The 24109-nt window shown below is 46.9% G+C and overlaps 1 protein-coding gene across 1 annotated transcript; it reads left to right on the top strand.

Annotated features, from left to right (window-relative positions):
* Positions 1-16934: 16934 nt before the first annotated feature.
* Positions 16935-22594, top strand: LOC121555707 (protein LRATD1-like). Its single transcript, XM_041869542.1, has 3 exons — positions 16935-17017; positions 17667-17839; positions 21828-22594. The coding sequence occupies exons 2-3, from the start codon at positions 17711-17713 to the stop codon at positions 22494-22496; spliced, it is 798 nt and encodes a 265-aa protein (XP_041725476.1). The 5' UTR covers positions 16935-17017; positions 17667-17710; the 3' UTR covers positions 22497-22594.
* Positions 22595-24109: the final 1515 nt, after the last annotated feature.

Genomic DNA, 24109 nt, shown 5'->3' with positions numbered 1-24109 from the left:
ATAAAAACAAATATTTACTACACAACTATAACACTTTATAGACTTTTTAAGAGGACAGCAAACATAACAACTGGAACGTAGTGATTTGTCAATTAAATAATATATATTTCATAAACACTATCTTCAACACAAATAATATGCTTCAGAAATAAAAGGATAACAAAATATATATATATATTTTTTTAAATATAATTTCAATGCATCATTATAACAAACACACCCAAACAATGGCCCCGGAGGGGATGGCTGCCGTTTACGGGCTCCTAACCAACTGTGCTATTTTGTGTGTTTTTTCACGTTGTTTGTAACTTATTTTGTAAATAATGCTGCTGCTACCATCTCTCATTACCGAAAAGAGCTTCTGGATATCAGAACAGCGATTATTCACCTCGAACTGGATGAAGATTTTTTCTTTAATGAGTCCGACGCGAAGGATATACTGTTTCTCAGAGACCAGGCACAAATCTCCGTCATTTGTGTGAAGAAAAGGGGGCGGAGATCCGGGTGCCTTGTGAGAATTAGTCGGCGAGTGGGTAACCCGCCTCTACCATCCGTTCTATTGGCCAACGTGCAATCACTGGAGAATAAACTGGATGAGCTCCGTTGGAGACTATCCTACCAACGGGACATTACAAACTGTAATATCTTGTGTTCCACTGAGTCGTGGCTGAACGACAACACAGATAATATACAGTTGGCTGGGTTTTCCGTGCATTGGCAGGACAGAGCAGCTACCACGAGGGGTGGGGGTGTGTCTATTTGTCAATAACAGCTGGTGCGCGATGTCTAATATTAAAGAAGTCTCGAGGTATTGCTCGCCTGAGGAAGAGTATCTCATGATAAACTGTAGACCACACTATCTACCAAGAGAGTTTAAATCTATATTTTTCGTAGCCGTCTATTTACCACCACAAACCGATGCTGGCAATAAGACCACACTTAACGAGCTGTATAAGGCCATAAGAACACAAGAAAATGCTCATCCATAAGTGGCGCTCCAAGTGGCCGGGGACATTCATGCAGGCAAACTTAAATCCATTTTACCTAATTTCTACCAGCATGTTAAATGTGCAACCAGAGGAAAAAAAACTCTAGACCACCTTTACTCCACACACAGAGACACATACAAAGCTCTCCCTCACCCTCCATTTGGCAAATCTGACCATAATTCTATCCTCCTGATTCCTGCTTACAATCAAAAACTAAAGCAGGAAGTACCAGTGACTCGCTCAATACGGAAGTGGTCAGATGACGCAGATGCTACGCTACAGGACTGTTTTGCTAGCACAGACTGGAATATGTTCCGGGATTCATCCAATGGCATTGAGGAGTATACCACCTCAGTCACCGCTTCATCAATAAGTGCATCGACAACATCGTCCCCACAGTGACCGTACATACAAATCCCAACCAGAAGCCATGGATTACAGGCAACGTCCGCACCGAGCTAAAGGCTAGAGCTGCCGCTTTCAAGGAGAGGGACTCTAATCTGGATGCTTATAAGAAATCCTCAGACGAACCGTCAATGTGGCAGGGCTTGCAAACTATTACGGACTACAAAGGGAAACCCAGCCGCGAGCTGCCCGGTGCCGCGAGCCTACCAGATGGGCTAAATGCCTTTTATGCTCGCTTCGAGGCAAGCAACACTGAAGCATGCATGAGAGCACCAGCTGTTCCGGATGACTGTGTGATCAAGCTCTCCATAACCGATGTGAGAAAGACCATTAAACAGGTCAACATTCACAAGGCCGCGTGGCCAGACGGATTACCAGGACGTGTACTCAGAGCATGCGCAGACCAACTTGCAAGTGTCTTCACTGACATTTTCAATCTCTCCCTGACCGAGTCTGTAATACCTACATGTTTCAAGTAGCCCACCATAGTCCCTGTGCCCAAGAAAGTGAAGGTAACCTGCTTAAATGACTACCGCCCCGTAGCACTCACATCATCTGTAGCCATGAAGTGCTTTGAAAGGCTGGTCATGGCACATCAACACCATCATCCCTGAAAACCCTCGACCCACTCCAATTCGCATACCGCCCCAACAGATCCACAGATGACGCAGTCTCAATCGCACTCCACACTGCCCTTTCCCACTTGGACAAAAGCAACACCTACAGTGGGGAAAAAAAGTATTTAGTCAGCCACCAATTGTGCAAGTTCTCCCACTTAAAAAGATGAGAGAGGCCTGTAATTTTCACCATAGGTACACATCAACTATGACAGACAAAATGAGAAAAAAAAATCAAGAAAATCACATTGTAGGATTTTTAATGAATTTATTTGCAAATTATGGTGGAAAATAAGTATTTGGTCAATAACAAAAGTTTCTCAATACTTTGTTATATACCCTTTGTTGGCAATGACACAGGTCAAACGTTTTCTGTAAGTCTTCACAAGGTTTTCACACACTGTTGCTGGTATTTTGGCCCATTCCTCCATGCAGATCTCCTCTAGAGCAGTGATGTTTTGGGGCTGTCGCTGGGCAACACAGACTTTCAACTCCCTCCAAAGATTTTCTATGGGGTTGAGATCTGGAGACTGGCTAGGCCACTCCAGGACCTTGAAATACTTCTTACGAAGCCACTCGTTCGTTGCCCGGGCGGTGTGTTTGGGATCATTGTCATGCTGAAAGACCCAGCCACGTTTCATCTTCAATGCCCTTGCTGATGGAAGGAGGTTTTCAATCAAAATCTCACGATACATGGCCCCATTCATTCTTTCCTTTACACGGATCAGTCGTCCTGGTCCCTTTGCAGAAAAACAGCCCCAAAGCATGATGTTTCCACCCCCATGCTTCACAGTAGGCATGGTGTTCTTTGGATGCAACTCAGCATTCTTTGTCCTCCAAACACGACGAGTTGAGTTTTTACCAAAAAGTTCTATTTTGGTTTCATCTGACCATATGACATTCTCCCAATCCTCTTCTGGATCATCCAAATGCACTCTAGCAAACTTCAGACGGGCCTGGACATGTACTGACTTAAGCAGGGGGACACGTCTGACACTGCAGGATTTGAGTCCCTGACGGCGTAGTGTGTTACTGATTGTAGGCTTTGTTACTTTGGTCCCAGCTCTCTGCAGGTCATTCACTAGGTCCCCCTGTGTGGTTCTGGGATTTTTGCTCACCGTTCTTGTGATCATTTTGACCCCACGGGGTGAGATCTTGCGTGGAGCCCCAGATCGAGGGAGATTATCAGTGGTCTTGTATGTCTTCCATTTCCTAATAATTGCTCCCACAGTTGATTTCTTCAAACCAAGCTGCTTACCTATTGCAGATTCAGTCTTCCCAGCCTGGTGCAGGTCTACAATTTTGTTTCTGGTGTCCGTTGACAGCTCTTTGGTCTTGACCATAGTGGAGTTTGGAGTGTGACTGTTTGAGGTTGTGGACAGGTGTCTTTTATACTGATAACAAGTTCAAACAGGTGCCATAAATACAGGTAACGAGTGGAGGACAGAGGAGCCTCTTAAAGAAGAAGTTACAGGTCTGTGAGAGCGAGAAATCTTGCTTGTTTGTAGGTGACCAAATACTTATTTTCCACCATAATTTGCAAATAAATTCATTAAAAATCCTACAATGTGATTTTCTGGATTCTTTTTCCTCAATTTGTCTGTCATAGTTGACGTGTACCTATGATGAAAATTACAGGCCTCTCTCATCTTTTTAAGTGGGAGAACTTGCACAATTGCTGGCTGACTAAATATTTTTTTTCCCCACTGTACCCCGCTGTTCATTGACTACAGCTCAGCGTTCAACACCATATTGCCCACAAAGATCACCATCACTAAGCTAAGGACCATTGGACTAAACACCTCCCTCTGCAACTGGATCCTGGACTTCTTGACAGGCCACCCCCAGGTGGTAAGGGTAGGCAACAACACATCTGCCTCGCTGATCCTCAACACACTGAACAATTAATCAAATGGCTACCCAGACTATTTACATTAACACCTTGATCCTGATACTCACTGTTTATTATCTATGCATTATCACTTTTTGAACTGCATTGTTGGTTAAGGGCCTGTAAGTAAGCATTTCACGGTAAGGTTGTATTCGGAGCGTGTGACAAATAGAATTTGATTTGATTTGAAATATTCAATAACCATCACAATGACCCAATAACCTTATTTAAATGTTTTGCTTTGGTTAAGTTCAAGTTCAGTTTTGGCTATAAAAGCATGTTGGCTCTCGCTCAACCAGGAAATGATTAATTTATAATTTATAATTTATTTTCCCTTCTATATTTTCCCATTTTGATCCCCTTTAGTTCATTCAGTTCAGTTAATAGCTTTTAAATCATATTTCCAGAAAGCCAAAAAGATAGATGATCTCAAAAACATTGAGGGACAAAAGGACGGAGCTCACCTCTTTGGAAGGCGTGTATCATTAAACTTTCTCTGCTATCTGTTAATCCAAAACAAGAAAATAATCAGACATGTCAGGAACACAGTGCCAAACAATACATCCCAAACAAAGGAAGGGACAGACTATATTTAGCAGGCTGCAGTTCTCTTCTTGCAATTTGTAGCAGGCACCTCTGCTCTGTTTACCCGGTGTCTTCCTTTCCCAGGTGGAAAAACTCTTCTTCTTCTTCTTCTTCTTCTTCTTCTTCTTCTTCTTCTTCTTCTTCTTCTTCTTCTTCTTCTTCTTCTTCTTCTTCTTCTTCTTCTTCTTCTTCTTCTTATTTTTCCAATATGTTGCATTACTGCCTCCAACTGAACTATAGTATAGATCTATTACACTTTGTGATACAAAATGGGAAAGGGGAACCCCTACATGATTCCATATGTGTTATTTCATAGTTTTGATGTCTTCACTATTATTCTACAATGTAGAAAATAGTACAAATAAAGAAAAACCCTTGAACGAGTAGGTGTGTCCAAACTTTTGACTGGTACTGTATGTCACTCATTGGCCGATCCCTCTGTGCTGGCACAGATCTACTATTCACAGGGATCCTCTCAGGATCCCTCACCCTTGACCCATCCTCCTCCACTTTCTTCACTGCCTCAACATACGACACCTTCTGCACTACTCTGACTCTGGCCACCTCAACCTTCCTCTCTCACACCGGACACCTCCGATCCCCAGCAACATGGGCACCCCTACAGTTAACACACACAACTTTATCCACCAAAACTACACAATCCTCTATCCAATGCCCTCCTGCACACTTACCACATCTTGGATTCTCCCTCCTACAAACTGCTGCGACATGACCATAAACGTTGCACCTGAAACAGTGCAGTGGAACAATGGCGGACTGAAGACAGCGAAGCAGAATGACTCAAAATGAAAACGTAATATTAATTACCTGTAAATCTGACTAAATATTAGCACTTCACTCCACATACCCGTGTACTAATGGGCAATAATCTTCAATCTGGACAACACCACAAACAAATTCTAAGGCTAGAGAAGTTTTGTGACCAATATCACCTACACAGTCAACACCAAAACATGTCGGAGAGTAAGCATGGAGATCCAATTCCGAAAAAGAAAACGAGACTCCTCGACTGACACAGACGATTTATGCTTTTCACCACCTGGAACAGTAAGTGTAGAAACCGACTTGCTAAAGTCAATAAATGATCAAATGGGCAAACTTGAACTAGTCAGTAAAGACATAAAGGAGATGAAGGCCTCGAGATGAAAAAGCCCCGACAACGGAGAAATAAAGAAAGAAGCTAAAAGTTAGTCAATACAACGGACGTTAAATAACTTTAAAAAGATAACATGTTTCTGAGAGAAGCCTTACTTGAAATACAGACTAGATCTATGCGAGAAAATCTGATGCTTATATACTGGTATTAAAGACAATGACGGTGAAGAGCCAGAGAGTGTGGTGAAAAGAATTCCTGGTTAAAGCGCTGCATATCCCAGGCGATACTGTAGACAAAATCAACCTGAACGTGTTACACATTGTTTCAGACAGAGAGGAAAGCGATATGAGCGCCCAATCGTTACCAAATGTGCATTCTTTAAGGATAAAATAATGGTTAAAAACCTGGGCAAAAGACTCGCCGGCTTTAAAATAGGAATGAATGATCAGTTCCCGAAATAAATTGCAGAACGGCGCAAAGTTCTGTACCCACTCTTCAAGGAGAATAGATTAAAAGGGAAACGTGTTTCCATAGAGGAGTGGAATAATGGAACACCCAATACTATCCATGGAAGGGATTGTAACAACACACTATATAGGAAAATAATCAAACACAACAATTGATAATGAAATAAACTACAAATACACTATAACATTCAATACAGGGAATGTTGTCTATTTATAGTATTTATAGTGAATATGTGGGGGGAGTGTGGTTGTGATGGAACAGCACAGTATGTGGGTATGTGAGGGTTACAGAGAGCTTTACATTTTGTGCAGACATGGGATATACATTTTAAAATAAATTACAAATAGAATCTATTTAATCTCACCTGAGCGACCCACACATGAAGGAGAAGTCCTCCTGCAAGTAGCCTATACGCAGCCAAGACAGAAAGATAAACGCGGTCAGAGACACACTAAAGCAGCACCGCCCCCTCAAGTCTGAGCAGGGTTGGGCCAACAAATCCAAAGCCCCGGGTGGGTGAGCATAATATACAGTACAACTGATCAGTCCCTACACCCAAACGAGGGCATTGCGTTCATCCACCTCTGGCCTGCTGGCCCCCCTACCTCTGCGGAAGCACAGTTCCCGCTCAGCCCAGTCAAAACTGTTCGCTGCTCTGGCACCCCAATGGTGGAACAAGCTCCCTCACGACGCCAGGACAGCGGAGTCACTCACCACCTTCCAGAGACACTTGAAACCCCACCTCTTTAAGGAATACCTGGGATAGGATAAAGTAATCCTTCTACCCCCCCCCCAAAAAAAAGAAAAAAAATATTGTAAAGTGGTTATCCCACTGGCTATAAGGTGAATGCACCAATTTTTAAGTCGCTCTGGATAAGAACATCTGCTAAATGTCGTAAATGTAAATGAAACTAATTTCTCAAAGCAGCTAATGAGAACCTTGACGACCTAGCCGGTGGGAATTCCGGTGGTAGTGGCAGTGCTGGCAACACTAGCTGCAGTAACCCATGGGGACGGGGTAACACTCGGACAATCAGAGAGGGGGCAAATTATTGTGGCCCTGGTGGCACAAAATAATCAAATGTCTGACTGCACAGAGATGCATGATGGGAAAATGGTCTTAAACTGTCAAGAGGAACAACATAGTTAACAACAAGGTTGTCCACTATCAGACCTATCTATTTATTATAGCTGTTAAAATCAGATCCAACAATAATATCAAGGGGCTAGAAATCCAGGGCTTAAAAACAAAGGTGTCATTGTATGCTGATGATTCATGTTTTCTTTTAAATCCACAATTTGGATCCCTCCATTGCCTCATTAAGGATCTAGATAATGTATCTAACCTCTCTGGATTACAACAAAATTATGATGTGTACTATATTACCAAAAAATACAACTTTTACATTACTGTGTAGTTTACCAATAAAATGGTCTGACGGTGATGTGGATATATTCGGTATTCATATCCCGAAAGAAGGAAATGATCTCACTACAATACATTTTAATAGAAAGTTAGCAAAAAGAGAGAAGATATTGCTACCATGGAAAATACCCTGATTAACTCTTTAGTCATATTCCAGTTTATGTATTTGCTTATGGTCTTGCCTACACTTAGCAACCTGTTTTTTTAAATGATATGAGCAAAAAATATTCAGACAAAGTTAAATGGACCTATTTATATAATGCATATGAATTCAGAGGCAGAAATTATTCAATATTAAAGCATTAGACCTATCACTAAAGGCTTCAGTCATACAAAAGCTATACTTAAATCCGAACTGGTTCTCTAGCAGACTAGTAAGAATTGCTCACCCAGTGTTCAAGAATGGCCTTTTTCCCTTTGTTCAGATGACAACCTCTCACATTCGGTTATTTTAAAAATGAAATCATCTCCAAAATATCGCTATTTTTAAAACAAGCCATAGAAAGTTGGTTGCAATTTCAGTTTAATCCAATAGAAAAGACAAAACAAATATTACAACAAATATTATGGTTAAACTCAAATAAACTAAAAAAAACATTATTTTTGGAGAAAGAAAAATACGGTATAATATTTGTAAATTATATCATAAATAGGACTGGTGGAGTTATGTCAGCTAACAAAAATATGTGGAAATGTCTGCTCTATCCAAAATTACAACCAACTAATTGTAGTACCGCAGAAATGGAAGAGGAAAGTGGAGATGGGAAAACATAAGGAACTTGTCTGTCGGCCCGGCATTATAAACCAAAATTGACTAAAGAAAATTGTGATAAATAAAAAAGTATACCAGTTTCACTGGACAACAACACAAAAAATGTACCGCTGTGCCATACAGATTGCAAAATAGTTGAGAAGAGAGTTTCGATGTACCGATTCCATGGCACATGGTTTATGAACTGATACACCAAACGACGCCGGATTCAAAACGATTAGTTACCGGAGTGTAACTCCAGTTCTATGAGTGGAGCGGAGCCCCATAGGGGAGCTATGCTCCTAGTGGTTTACCCTCTGCCCTAGGGCAGAACAGCCTGAAGCAAAATTATGCACACACCTGTCAGCCAATGGGAGCACAGGTGCCCCTATATAAAGGGACCCGTTCCCTCAATCTGCCTCCCGAGATATTATCTTCAGCGAGACTAGAGAGGGTCGGCAGGGCCTTAAGTCCTATGGGGCTCCGCTCCACTCATAGAACTGGAGTTACACTCCGGTAACTAATCGTTCTATATCGTGGAGCTCCGCCCCATAGGGGAGCTATGCTCCTAGTGGTTTAAGGCGGAGCGAAACGCTCCAAAATGTACTCCCTGCCGAGCCTAACACTTTCCATTAAAAAATGAAAAAAGGTCAAGCCCAGCAATGGCTGCAACCAATTCCCGCAGTACTGCGACTAAGAAACCCATCAGGGCGTCACAATATACCGCGTTATCGGTTATAGACCCGCCCCATCTAGCTCAATGACAATGGCAATGGCTATTGGGCAGATCATCAGAATAGAAGCCATGCTAATCTGTACTAGCAGATAGCCGTGCCTCAATATTCTTTGACAACGCTATCGTCCACTAATGGAATGACATAACTGTCATTCTACATTATGTGTCCAATAGACCGCCTTCCTCATTCAATGAATTCCATAGAATAGTAGGCAGGGACAAAAAATATCAGTCATACTAAACTGAACCTCAGATAGATGACCTCACATTCTGTCCACTCAATACATGTCTCTACCATACTGACACAGTCATTCAGGAGACATGCCGCAAAATATGCTTTTCATCCAAAGCGGACCTGATAGAGACCTGTCTATCGTCCTGCTTCTCTTCTCCTCCATCTCAAGATTCTCTTTCAGCTGCGCTGAGTACAATCGAGTTTGAGAGTTCAAAAAGCTTATTCTTGCCATAACAAGTTTTCTTCACCAAAGCGGACCTGATTGGAACCTGTCCAAGGTCCTGCTTTGTCTTCTCTTTCCATCTCAAAATCGCCTTTCAGCTCTGCTGAATGCCGACCGAGCTAAAGAGTTAGAAAACATGTCCATCCAAATATGTTACTTCTAATAAAAGCGGATTTATGAACATGGTCACAATCCTGCTTTCCTTCTCTGTCTTGCTCAAGGTCTCCCTTCAGCCACACTGAGTACAGACCGAGCCAAAGAGTTAGAAGACATATCCAACAGATAGAAACGGATAAAAGGAGACGGTGTCGACCATGACGCCGCTCTACAAATATCCTCTACCTCTGTTCCCCTGAAGAGGGCAGTAGAAGCTGCTACTCCACGAGTGGAGTGCGCTCTAATACCCTGAGGTGGTTGTTGCCCCGCCGCCTCGTACGCCGTCTCAATGCCTTCACAAAGCCAATGAGACAATCGCTGTTTTGAAAGTGGTCTACCTAATGCAGCCGCACCGTGACACACAAACAGCTGAGGCGATGACCTAACCGCCGCTGTGCGCCTAACGTAACACGCCAAAGCGCGTACTGGGCACAGACAGTGAAGCTTTTCCTCACTCCTTTCCCCATGGGGAGGGGGATGAAAAGCCCACAATTCCACGATCTGTGATCTATATGCACTGTTAATAACCTTCGGCACAAATGCCGGGTTAGGACGTAACACCGCTCTGCTCAGATCGCCATTAATGGCAAGGCAGTCGGGTCTCGTCGACAGTGCACACAAATCACTGACTCGCTTAGCGGTAGTCAAGGCGAGCAACAGCGCCGTCTTGATAGACAGCATCTTGAGGGGTATTTGATTCAATGGCTCGAACGGCGACTTACATAGTGCTTCGAGAACCAGTGCCAAATCCCATTTGGGCAGCGTAGCTCTAGGCCTTGGCCTAAGCCGTTGCGTTCCCAATAAGAAACGTTTCACTAATGGATGACTGAACACGTTTTTCCGTTAAACCCTTCATGACCAGCTGAAATTGCCGCTGCAAACACTCGAATGGTGGAGGGCGATTTCTGCTTATCAAACATAGACTGCAGGAATGAGAGCACACTCTCTACCTGACAGCTCATGGGGTCCACGTCCTGTGTGTCACACCATCGTGAGAAAACGTTCCATCTGCTGGTATACATCCTAGAAGTGGAACTGGCTCTTGCGCCCTGTATTGTTCTGATCACTGCATCAGACAACCCACGGCGCTTCAACCTGTCCCATTCAGGAACCAAGCCTTCAGTGGTTGGCCGATTACGGGCCATTGCCCTATCGAGCCTCCCGCCTGAGTCAACGCGTCCCGTCGATGTGGAATTGGCCAAGGTGGCGCAATCAACATCTGACTCATCTCCGCAAACCACGGAGCCCCCGGGCGATCGGGCGCTATCAGTATCACTGACAGCTCCTCTGACCTCACCCTGGCTAGCAGTGGGAGAATGCAAGACAGCGGAGGGAATGCATACAGGAGAACTTTCGGCCACGGATAGTGCGCAAATGCGTCTCTTCCTAGTGGCGGTTCGTCCTGTTCCCTCAGAGAGAACCATAGGAGACACTGCGCGTTCACACGTGACGCGAACAGGTCCACCTCGGCTCTCCCGAATTGTTCCCAAATTCGTAGAACAATGTCCGGGTGCAGACACCACTCGTCGTCTCGAGGACCCCCTCTTGACATGAGGTCTGCCCCTACGTTCAAGTAGCCCGGAATGTGCGCTGCTCTCAACGAGCGAAGGTGCTTGTGAGCCCACAGCCACAATTCCACTGCCGCCCGATGGAGGGCAGGAGACCTGACCCCTCCCTGGCGGTTTATGTGAGCCACTGTGGTTCGGTTGTCTGACCAAACCAACACATCGCGACCCCCGAAGGGTAGACGCGAAGTGGGTCAAGACCAGTCGAACCGTTTCCAACTCTAGGAGGTTGATGTGACGACCTGATTGAGGCCATGCACCTCCTATCGCTTGAGACTGACATGTCCCTCCCCATCCAGTCAGAGATGCATCTGTAAACACTGGAATGTAGGATGACACCTTGCCCATCGGGACTCCGTGCGTAAGAACGCTCGGGTTCCGCCAATAGTCCAGGTCTGCTCTTAGCGAGAGAGGAACCACCACCAACCGATGACGTTGACGCACTGGGTCTAGTCTTAGTTGGGCGAACCACCGCTGTGTTCTGCGCATATGCAGAAGCCCCAGCGGGACCACAGAGTGGGCTGCCGACATGAGACCCAAAAGTGACATGATCGATAGCGCCGTTACTGTGTGATTCGGACGACACTTCCTCAGGGCTAGTAACAATGCTGCCCTTCGAGGGTCCGAAATTCGCGCCCTCATCATTACAGTGTCTAGCTGTAGTCCCAGGTAGACAATCTGATGACTGGGCCAGGGTGCGCTCTTTTTCCAATTCACAGCGAACCCCAGACGCGTGAGATGAATCACTGTCTGTGTCGTGTGCGTGAACGCCAGCTCTGCTGACGGGGCGAGAACCAGCAGGTCGTCTAGGTAGGCTAGTAACCTTATCCCCTGACGACGCAGCGGTTCCAATGCCGCCTCTACACATTTGGAAAATGTTCGAGGTGCCAGGGCGTACCCAAACGGCATCCTCGTGAACTCGTACGCCACCCCTTGAAAGGCGAACCGCAGAAACTTTCTGTGGCGTGATTGTATCGGCACATGAAAGTACGCGTCCTTTAGGTCTATGTTTGTACAAAAGTCTCCCTTCTGGACACATTCCAGTAGACGTTTTGTCGTCAGCATTCGGAAGGGCCGTTTGGTTATGCTCTCGTTGAGAATGCGTAAATCCAAAATCGGCCTCACTCCCCCCGTCTTTTTGGGCACTAGGAAATAGGGCGAATACAGCCCCTTGTTCCTTTGCTCTCGGGGAACTACTGTGACCGCCTCCTTCGCCAAAAGTTCCGTAATCTCTGACCTCAGAGCGGCTACTTTGTCTGGCGTTTTCATCACCGTTTCCACCACTCCCCTGAACGGAGGTGGGGTCCGATGGAATTGGAGGGCATAACCCTTCTCCAACGTCTGTTCTAGCCAGCGTGAGAGGGTACAGCTTCGCTGCCACTGCCAGCAATGCAGAGAAAGCGGGCGCGCACGAAGCTGTGGTGCGTCCAGTAGGAAGGACCTGTATTCCTCTATGGCCCTCGCCGCCGCTATTCCCCAGCACTGGGTTGGTGGAATAGCCCAAGGCGGGCCCCCCTCGAAAGGGAGAGGAAACATCAGCTCGTTCTGGGTGAATCGGGGGCCTTGATACGTTAGTTACGACCGTAACTCCAGTAATCTGGCCCTCCGTGAACGCAGCACGGTTCTGAACTGCACTGGCTGAGGCATTGGCCTGAGACAGAGCGCTCTCCCCGGATAGCAATTGCGTCATCATGTCATTGTCTGACTGAGACTGCTGCTTGGAATGAGACTCATCCATTACAGAACTCAACAGGGTCTGAAAGGTGTGATCTCTGACTGGTACCACACGGTGGTGCCACAATACCTCTTCACTGGTCTTATGCGGCTGTTCAACGACACACCCAATGTGTGGTGAGCTGCGCTCAGAGCCATGGGCATTGATACGTTCAGAATAGACCGGAGGCGTCCATACCTTGGTTATACTTGTAACTCTGGTATTCCCGCTCTCCGTGAACGTCGCACGGGTCTGATCTGCGCTGGCTGAGGCATTAGCCTGCAGCAAGGCGTCATTCCCGGCTAGCGGCTGCGTCTTCATGTCGCATTGGGACAGAGACGGCTGCCTGCTATGTGAGACCTTTACTACAGAGCTCCTAGGAGTCTGTAGTAAAATATCTTTATTAGGTGAGCTAAGGCTGCGCCTTGCTACCTTTTCCCTTTTCCTCTCCTGAGCGCGCTCAGCTACGCACTCTTGGTGGGTTGAGCTACACTCAGGATGGTGAGGGAAAAACATAGAACGTGAAGTGTTCTGTACCTTATGGAATAAATGTCCTTCTTTGACAATGTCAGTGAGAACCAGCTCTTTATTCACACAATTAAACAAAACACCCTCCACGCCCTGAACAGTGGGGTGGGGGGGAACAGTAGGCTCATCTGCGTCACGCGCCGGGCCATCTCCCGTTCTCTCCCCCTCGCCTCGTCACAAGTGCCGCCTTTTGTGGGAGACCTTCTGGTGCTGCCAGGCTGGTTTGGTGACGACCTCCCTCGCCGGCGGAACCGTCGCTGCCACCGTCGCTGCTGGAGGGGCCGAGCCCGCTCTCCTGCCGCCTGTGGTGGACGACTGTCGCCTGGCCCGTCGCCTCCCTGTAGCCTTACTGGGGGCGTTGGAGGTGGATGGAGTGGTTGGGGCTCTGCTGGCCTTCATCGCCAAAGGCAGATGTCTGGCCAGGTGCTTCCTTTCCTCATCCAACTTGGCGATTCGCTCGGTCGCGTCTTTCACAGCAAGGCCAAATAGGCCCTCGCTGGAGACGGGGGCGTTGAGCAGTGAGGCTCTATCGACTTCCTTCATGGCTGTCATTGACAGCCATAGGTGTCGCTCAGTGACCACCGAGGTGGCCATGGTCCTGCCCGCGCATATGGCCACCGCCTGCGTCAGGTGGAGGATGGCTCCGGAAATCCTGGAAGCCTCCTCTACTTCCTCGCTGGTCAGCTCAGACCTTCCCGTTGTGAGACGGGATAGGGAGGCCGCGAGGAGGGCGATGTTGTTCGCCGCTGCTACGCTCTGGGCTCCCAGCGTGAAGGATTTCTCAGCCAATTGTGCTGTGAACCTGTCCTTCTGCGCTGGCAGGGTGGCCTTCTTGGAGGCTGCCCAGGGACTCGAACCTGGCACTAAGAACGCCGTCATGGCGCCTTCGAGCCTAGGGATTCCCCTAGCTGCCCACTCATATCCGGCCACTCTGGTGAATGGAGCATACGCTCTGGCCGGCGAACGCGCCGCCAGAGGTGCTCCCCACGAACCCTCGACATACTTGCCAAGAGAGGGCATGGCTGGAGCCATTGGCTCAGCTGCTCTCCTCGGCTTGGAGTAGGGGCCGCCTTCCATCAGGTCCACCTCCACTGGGAGGGGAGCTGGGGGCAGCGCAATCTCCAGTCGAATGGCCGCCTTCTCAATGAGTTCGGGAAAGTCCGAACGCAGAGAGGCTGCCGCGAAGGACAGGGCTTCTGACCTAACAGAGCCCATGTCGTCATCGCACAAAGAACCCTCAGACCTCGCGCTCTCCGACGGAAAGGGGGTCTTGAAGGCTGGCGCCAGAGCTCTGGATTGTCCCACTGGGATATCCATCTCGGCGCCCTCTTTGTCATCCTCTGATCCAGCACTGTCCGACGATGCCTCTGAAGCAGAGGCGAGTGTGGACAATACGTCGTCAAGAGGGACGTCCTCCTTAAAAAACGCCCAGCGCTGCTTCCTCTCCTTCATAGGAAGGAGGGCGCAGGAGGCGCAGTTAGGAGGGTTGTCGAGACCATCCTTGGCATGCTGCGGCCCCAAACACACGAAACAAAGGTCGTGGGGGTCCGTGGTTGCCATGGCGGTGCACCGACACAGAGCCCTGAAAAGGGCTTTTGGGGGTGGGAAATTCCCTGGTGTGCTCATTGTATGGAAGACGTTGACGGCTGGATGTCAACGACGAAAATCTTCCTGAGTCTTCTTAAGGCTTCTTCACTCTAGTCCAGTCGCTGAAGATAATGGGAGGCAGATTGAGGGAACGGGTCCCTTTATATAGGGGCACCTGTGCTCCCATTGGCTGACAGGTGTGTGCATAATTTTGCTTCAGGCTGTTCTGCCCTAGGGCAGAGGGTAAACCACTAGGAGCATAGCTCCCCTATGGAGCGGAGCTCCACGATATAGAACTTTACATTATTATATAAAATTCTTGCAACCAATACATTTTACATTTTAGTCATTTAGCAGACGCGCTTATCCAGACCGACTTACAGTTAGTGAGTGCATACATTATTTTTTTTATTTTTCATACTGGCCCCCTGTGGGAATCAAACCCACAACCCTGGCGTTGCAAACGCCATGCTCTACCAACTGAGCTACATCCCTGCCGGCCATTCCCTCCCCTACCCTGGACGACGCTGGGCCAATTGTGCGCCGCCTCATGGGTCTCCCGGTCTCCCGGTCGCGGCCGACTACGACAGAGCCTGGATTCGAACCAGGATCTCTAGTGGCACAGTTACCACTGCGCCACTCGGGAGGTCAATAGAATGCTATATATATGGGGGATACAACCATCCCAGCTCTGCAGATTTTGCTGCGAAAAGACAGACTCATTAGATAATTTGTTTTGTTGCTGTCCATATGTAGCTTGTTTTTGGTTGCAGGTTCAGGAATGGCTGAAGAATTGCAATATTTACCTGGAGTTAACTCTGCAAATAGCACTGCTGGGTGATCTGAAAAGTCATAGTCAATTGATCAATAATACAATAATAATCTTAGCAAAAATGTTTCTCTTTAATTTACCAATTTACGATCTGTAGAAACTATGAGAATAGAAAGGTTCAGAGCTTTTGTAAGACATCACAGTACAGTTGAAATATATATGGCAAATAGAAATCCTATATGGATGGTGTTAAGAGATAGATGGGTGGTGTTGGATGGAGTTGAAGGATGGGACTAATAACAACTAACAACAACTAATAACTACAAGATAACTAATGTAAAGCATACTGTGTCCATAATAAGTATATAGGTTGTATGTTGGGAGCTTTTGGGAAAGAGCACAGTTAGAAAGATATGGCATATAGAAGCAAACCGGATGGACATCATGAAAATGATTGGAGAGGTTGAGAGTAGAAGAAGTTCAGGAGAAAGAACAAACAAAATGTAATTACTGTAAAATTGACTGTGTTCATAAAATGTAGATAGTAAGTATAAGCTGGAAGTAGAGGCCTAAGCATTGTTGTTCACTAGTTTACTCCAAGTGGGGAAAGGGTGGCCGGGTTGGAAAGTAATAAAGGGGAATATATATATATTTTATATATATATATATATATATATATATCTATAAAACATGGGGGATTGGAAGTGATGCAGACAATTACATTGATGGAAGTTACAATCTATCTGCAATATTAAGCTGATCTACCAAAAAAATACAACAAAAAAACTTAAAGAGAACGTGTTGTCAGTTACCTGGTAAAATAATAATCAATGCCATTATAGTCATTTAGTAGACACTCTTATCCAGCTAAGTGTTGTCTATGTCTTATAACAGCATGTTTTGAAGCCTCTTGTCTGTCTACTGTAGGTTACGCCACAGTAACAACCCCCCACCACGCGCTGCTTCTCGCCCACGCTATTGGAGGCTGGCTTGATTGACGTGGGGATCAGCCTTGCTGATGGGCCAAGGCAGAATAGGAAAGGGTCCCTGGACCAATGGGCTGCGCCAAGGGCAGGGTGTTGCTAGTGAAGGCGGAGCTCCCAGTGTTAGGGCTACTTAAACAGGAGAGGTGCGGAGAACACACACGGGGCTGCGGGAGGATTGGGGGAAAGAAGACAAGTGGAAGAGAGAGAGACAGAAAACCACCGATGGAACGGCAGGATATATAACCGTTTGCCCTGGTCTCGTGCAGGTAACCATTACTATTTATCCGTCTTCCACACACGGTGCGTGAAAGGTTCAATCATCCGTTATTCTCCCATGGTGCGTCTGTCTGGCGGGACAGAGATCATCTGTAGCTTTTTGTCAGGGTGACTCTTTTCTTTCTACATAGACGAGGGGAGGCACCGAGCGCTCTCTCTCTCTCTCTGTTCCCTTTTTAACTGTCGCTTTTCTGGCCTGCTCTCTTTCTCTCTCCAGCCCAGCTGTTTTCTTCTTTAGTCCACCACAGTAAATTACTGGCACGGGATGGATTGAGAGTGATGGACTAAATCATTGTTTGTGTTGTGGTCTTTCAAAGGATCGCGGTTCAGTAACTGGAGAGTTGATGATGTACCTCACTACGTGACTGTGGACTGTTTTCACTTGATGCTGAAGTGTTTGAGTCTAGCTAATAGCCGACCAGTGCAGTCTACCGGGCAGTGCGCGCAGACATAAACCTCTAACTACATCGCTCTAGTGAAAGTATTTTATATTTCTCCACTTCGTGATTTAGTGTAGGGATCCTATTGTGGGATTCTTTTTTTGTTCTTTCCCAACATTCACGTCTCTGTCCCCTTCTCTCTTCCCCGCTCCTCACCCCCTAACCTTCCCCTCACCTCCTAACCTCCCCCCTCCCCCAGACACCTTATTCCATGCCTCTCCTCTGCCGGGGGCTTTGTCATTGATGGGAAACCACCTGGACCGGATAACCCACCTCAGCTACAGCGAGCTGCCCACCGGAGATCCGTCCGGACTGGAGAAAGAGGAGCTCAGAGTTGGAGTGGCATACTTCTTCTCAGACGAAGAAGAGGAGGTGGATATTATTTTTGTATATTTTTTCAATATGTTGCAACTTTGTTAATTGTACTGTGTGTATCAGTGCAACCAGGGATCCTCTGAAAACAATCAACAACTGCCTCCTACCAAGCACCGTTACCCGTCGCTCCACCAAAGCGGTTGCCCTTGGTGGGAAACAACTACTTCAAGGTCTCAGAGCGAGCGTCGTCACCGATTTTAAACGCTACTATCGCACACCGCTCACTAGCTAGTTATTTCACACCAGTTACACATGTTTCATGTGCATATGACAAATTAACTTGGATTTTGTTACATCTTTTCTTTCAATATATATTTTTTCTGTAGGCCTATATTTTATATAATATATCTTTGTGCTTTATTGGTGTTTTTATTGAAGTGTGAAAATATCTGTGCCTTGTTTTTTTTCCCTAGGCTACTTATTGCCTTATTTCTTATACTTTTTTTTTTATGTACTTTACTCAAACCAGTGAAAAACACTTATTATAAATAAGGTCATTAACTATCAGCTCTTGGAAAATCCAGGGCCTGTATTCTTCTCATTTTGGTTCTATAATATATATTTCTACTATATATATACTTCTATAATATCTTTCGTGTGTGTGTGTATATACAGCTGCGGAAAAAATTAGAGACCACTGCAAAATTATCAGTTTCTCTGGTTTGACGATGTATTGGTATGTGTTTGGGAAAAAATAACATTTTTGTTTTATTCTATAAACTACTGACAACATTTCTCCCAAATTCCAAATATAAATATTGTCATTTAGAGCATTTATTTGCAGAAAATTACATCTGGTCAAAATAACAAAAAAAGATGCAGTGTTGTCAGACCTCGAATAATGCAAAGAAAATAAGTTCATGTTCATTTTTAAACAACACAATACTAGTGTTTTAACTAAGGAAGAGTTCAGAAATCAATATTTGGTGGAATATCCCTGATTTTCAATCACAGCTTTCATGCGTCTTGGCATGCTCTCCACCAGTCTTTCACATTGATGTTGGGTGACTTTATGCCACTCCTGGCGCAAAAATACAAGCAGCTCGGCTTTGTTTGATGGCTTGTCACCATCCATCTTCCTCTTGATCACATTCCAGAAGTTTTCAATGGGGTTCAGGTCTAGAGATTGGGCTGGCCATGACAGGGTCTTGATCCATCCACACCTTGATTGACCTGGCTGTGTGACATGGCGCATTGTCCTGCTGGAAAAACCAATCCTCAGAGTTGTCAGAGAAAAAGGAAACAAGTTTTCTTCCAGGACAACCTTGTACGTGGCTTGATTCATGCATCCTACACAAAGACAAATCTGCCAGATTCCAGCCTTGCTGAAGCACCCCCAGATCATCACAGATCCTCCACCAAATTTCACAGTGGGTGCGAGACACTGTGGCTTGTAGGCCTCTCCAGGTCTCCGTCTAACCATTAGACGACCAGGTGTTGGGCAAAGCTGAAAATTGGACTCATCAGAGAAGATGACCTTACTCCAGTCCTGTACGGTCCAACCCTTATGGTCTTTGGCAAACCTCAGCCTGGCTCTTCTTTGCTTCTCATTGATGAAGGGCTTTTTTCTAGCTTTGCACGACTTCAGCCCTGCCCCTAGGTGCCTTTTTCGAACCGTCCTCGCCGTGCACTTCACCCCAGCTGCCGTTTGCCATTCTTTTTGTAGGTCCCTTGATGTCATCCTATGGTTGTTGAGTGACATTCGAATGAGTTGGCGGTCATCCCGGTCAGTAGAGAATCGTTTTCGCCCTCAGCCGGTCTGTAGCTTTGTTGTTCCCAATGTCTGCTGCTTGACCTTGTTCTTATGAACCGCCGTCTTTGAAATGTTAAGGATGGAAGCAACCTGACGCTCACTGTATCCCTCTGCCAGTAAAGCCAGAATTGAACCCTTCTTTTCCTCACTCAAAACTCTCCTTTTCAACTCTTTTGGCATGGTTGATAGTTATTTATTGATTAATATTACTTTTGAGGTACTATTAGCACTGTTTTTGCCATCCAGCTGGTCCTATTGCAAGAGGATAGTGATGACCACAGCAGTGGTTTTTATACTTTTCCTCGTTAAATAAGTGAATAAGTGGTTCATGTGATCACCTAATCAGTACCTAATTCAGTAGAATGAGGTGTGCCTGTGTTGGAATTCAACAGACACTGGAATGGAATGGCTGTCATACATGTAGAGATGCTGATTTAAGAAACATTTGGTCTCTTAATTTTTTTTCCACAGCTGTATATACACTTAGGTTGGAATCATTAAAACTCATTTTTCAACCACTCCACACATTTCTTGTTAACAAACTATAGTTTTGGCAAGTCGGTTAGGACATCTACTTTGTGCACGACACAAGTAATTTTTCCAACAATTATTTACAGACTGTGCCTTTAAACAGCTTGGTAAATTCCAGAAAATTATGTAATGGAAGCTTCTGATAGGCTAATTGACATCATTTGAGTTAATTGGAGGTGTACCTGTGGATGTATTTCAAGGCCTACCTTCAAACTCAGTGCCTCTTTGCTAGAAATCAAGGGAAAATCAAAATAAATGAGCCAAGACCTCAGAAAAAGAATAGTAGACCTCCACAAGTCTGGTTCATCCTTGGGAGCAATTTCCAAACGCCTGAAGGTACCACGCTCATCTGTACAAACAATAGTATGCAAGTATAAACACCAAGGGACCACGCAGCCGTCATACTGCTCAGGAAGGAGATGCGTTCTGTCTCCTAGAGACGAACGTACTTTGGTGCAAAAAGTGCAAATCAATCCCAGAACAACAGCAAAGGACCTTGTGAAGAAGCTGAAGGAAACAGGTACAAAAGTATCTATATCCACAGTAAAACGAGTCCTATATCGACATAACCTGAAAGGCTGCTCAGCAAGGAAGAAGCCACTGCTCCAAAACCGCCATTAAAAAAGCCAGACTACGGTTTGCAACTGCTAATGGGGACAAATCTCGTACTTTTTGGAGAAATGTCCTCTGGTCTGATGAAACAAAAATAGAATTGTTTGGCCATAATGACCATCGTTATGTTTGGAGGAAAAAGGGGGATGCTTGCAAGCCAAAGAACACCATCCCAACCGTGAAGCACTAGGGTGGCAGCATCATGCTGTGGGGGTGCTTTGCTGCAGGAGGGACTGGTGCACTTCACAAAATAGATGGCATCATGAGGAAGGAAAATTATGTGGATATATTGAAGCAACATCTCAAGTCATCAGTCAGGAAGTTAAAGCTTGGTCGCAAATGGGTCTTCCAAATGGACAATGACCCCAAGCATACTTCCAAAGTTGTGGCAAAATGGCTTAAGGACAACAAAGTCAAGGTATTGGAGTGGCCATCACAAAGCCCTGACCTCAATCCTATAGAACATTTGTGGGCAGAACTGAAAAAGCGTGTGCGAGCAAGGAGGCCTACAAACCTGACTCAGTTACACCAGCTCTGTCAGGAGGAATGGGCCAAAATTCACCCAACTTATTGTGGGAAGCTTGTGGAAGGCTACCCGAAACGTTTGACCCAAGTTAAACAATTTAAAGGCAATTATACCAAATACTAATTGAGTGTATGTAAATATCTGACCCATTGGGAATGTGATGAAATAAATAAAAGCTGAAATAAATCATTCTCTCTACTATTATTCTGACATTTCACATTCTTAAAATCAAGTGGTGATCCTAACTGACCTATGACAGGGACTTTTTACTAGGATTAAATGTCAGGAATTGTGAAAAACTGAGTTGAAATGTATTTGGCTAAGGTGTATGTAAACTTTTGACTTCAGCTGTGTGTGTGTGTGTGTATATATATATATATATATATATATATATATATATATATATATACACACACACACACACACACACACACACACACACACACACACACACACACACACTACCGGTCAAAAGTTTTACTCATTCAAGGGTTTTTCTTTATTTTCACTATACTCTACATTGTAGAATAATAGTGAAGACATCAAATATAATTTGATTTCAGGTGGACGACGCAGGAGGTGGCGGAGGAGGTTACACCAAGGACCCTTACTCCAGCCAGGAGGGCCCCGGGGCGGTCAGCGAGCTGGAATACTCCGCCTTCTGCTCCCAGGAATGCATCTTCTCCAAACTGCGCGCGAACCAGGATTTGAACGTGTACTCCACCAAAACTTTGCTCTCCATGTGCAAGCCAGGGGACCTTGTGGAGCTAGTATCCACCTCCCAGGCACCTCACTGGGCTGTGTACGAGCTCAATGACCAGGTGATACACCTGCATGAGGGGGAGATACGGAAGGACAGCCTGACTGAGATAGGACAGGGCCGGCACGGACGGATAGTGAACAGCCGCTACCGCTTCCGGCCGCTGCCCTCCGACCTGGTGCTGCAGAACGCCACTGGCCACCTGGGCCTACGCAGCGGGGACATCTGCTGGACCAGCTCTGAGAGCTTCGCCGCCTGGTGCCGCTTCGGGAAGCGGGAGTTCAAGGCGGGAGGCGAGGCACACTCGGCAGAGCAACAGTACTTTCTCAAAGTGCATCTCGGTGCCGGGACTCGGAATGGACACACGCTGGTGTTCCGTAGCCTCGAGGATATGATCCGGGAGAGGAGGAGGGTTGACGCTAGTGGGATTCGGAAGGAGCTGTCTTTAGGGCTCAGCGGCGGAAAGGAGTGATGATTGATTTGGAATTCTGTTTGATATGATGGGCTATACACTCTGGTCCTGCTCTCTTGTCCTCTCTGAGAGAGAGGAGGGAGAGAGGGGGAGAGAGAGAGGAGAAGGGGAGGGGGGGAGAGGAGAGGATGGGGGAGAGAGAGAGAGAGGAGAGGATGGGGAGAGAGAGAGAGGAGAGGATGGGGGAGAGAGAGAGAGGAGAGGATGGGGAGAGAGGAGAGGATGGGGAGAGAGAGAGAGGAGAGGATGGGGAGAGAGAGAGAGGAGAGGATGGGAGAGAGAGAGAGGAGAGGATGGGGAGAGAGAGAGGAGAGGATGGGGGAGAGAGAGTAAGGAGAGGATGGGGGAGAGAGAGAGGAGAGGATGGGGGAGAGAGAGAGGAGAGGATGGGGACAGAGGAGAGGATGGGGAGATAGAGAGGATGGGAAGAGGGGGAGAGAGAGAGGAGAAGGGGAGGGAGGGGGGGGAGAGGAGAGGATGGGGGAGAGAGAGAGGAGAGGATGGGGGAGAGAGAGAGGAGAGGATGGGGAGAGAGAGAGAGGAGAGGATGGGGGAGAGAGAGAGGAGAGGATGGGGAGAGGGAGAGAGGAGAGGATGGGGAGAGAGAGAGAGGAGAGGATGGGGAGAGAGAGAGAGGAGAGGATGGGGAGAGAGAGAGGAGAGGATGGGGGAGAGAGAGAGAGGAGAGGATGGGGAGAGAGAGAGGAGAAGGGGGGAGAGGATGGGGAGAGAGAGAGAGGAGAGGATGGGGAGAGAGAGAGAGGAGAGGATGGGGAGAGAGAGAGGGGAGAGGATGGGGAGAGAGAGAGGGGGAGAGGATGGGGGAGAGAGAGAGGAGAGGATGGGGAGAGAGGAGAGGATGGGGAGAGAGAGAGGAGAAGGGGGGGGGAGGATGGGGGGAGAGAGAGAGGAGAGGATGGGGGAGAGAGAGAGAGGAGAGGATGGGAGAGAGAGAGGGGAGAGGATGGGGAGATAGAGAGGATGGGGAGAGAGAGAGAGGAGGAGAGGATGGGGAGAGAGAGAGAGGAGGAGAGGATGGGGAGAGAGAGAGAGGAGAGGATGGGGAGAGAGAGGAAAGGATGGGGAGAGAGAGAGAGGAGAGGATGGGGAGAGAGAGGAAAGGATGGGGAGAGAGAGAGAGGAGAGGATGGGGAGAGAGAGAGGGGAGAGGATGGGGGAGAGAGAGAGAGGAGAGGATGGGGGAGAGAGAGAGGATGGGGAGAGGGAGAGAGGAGAGGATGGGGAGAGAGAGAGAGGAGAGGATGGGGAGAGAGAGAGAGGAGAGGATGGGGGAGAGAGAGAGGAGAGGATGGGGGAGAGAGAGAGAGGAGAGGATGGGGAGAGAGAGAGGAGAAGGGGGGGAGGAGAGGATGGGGAGAGAGAGAGAGGAGAGGATGGGGAGAGAGAGAGAGGAGAGGATGGGGAGAGAGAGAGGGGAGAGGAGGGGGGGAGAGAGAGAGGAGAGGATGGGGGAGAGAGAGAGGAGAGGATGGGGAGAGAGGAGAGGATGGGGAGAGAGAGAGAGGAGAAGAGGGGGGGGAGGAGAGGATGGGGAGAGAGAGAGAGGAGAGGATGGGGAGAGAGAGTGAGGAGAGGATGGGAGAGAGAGAGGG

This window comes from Coregonus clupeaformis, unplaced genomic scaffold, assembly GCF_020615455.1.
Source record: "Coregonus clupeaformis isolate EN_2021a unplaced genomic scaffold, ASM2061545v1 scaf0044, whole genome shotgun sequence".
NCBI classification, from domain to species: domain Eukaryota; kingdom Metazoa; phylum Chordata; class Actinopteri; order Salmoniformes; family Salmonidae; genus Coregonus; species Coregonus clupeaformis.
The sequence above is the reverse complement of the archived record's forward strand: the minus strand, read 5'-3'. Positions and strand labels throughout refer to the sequence as shown.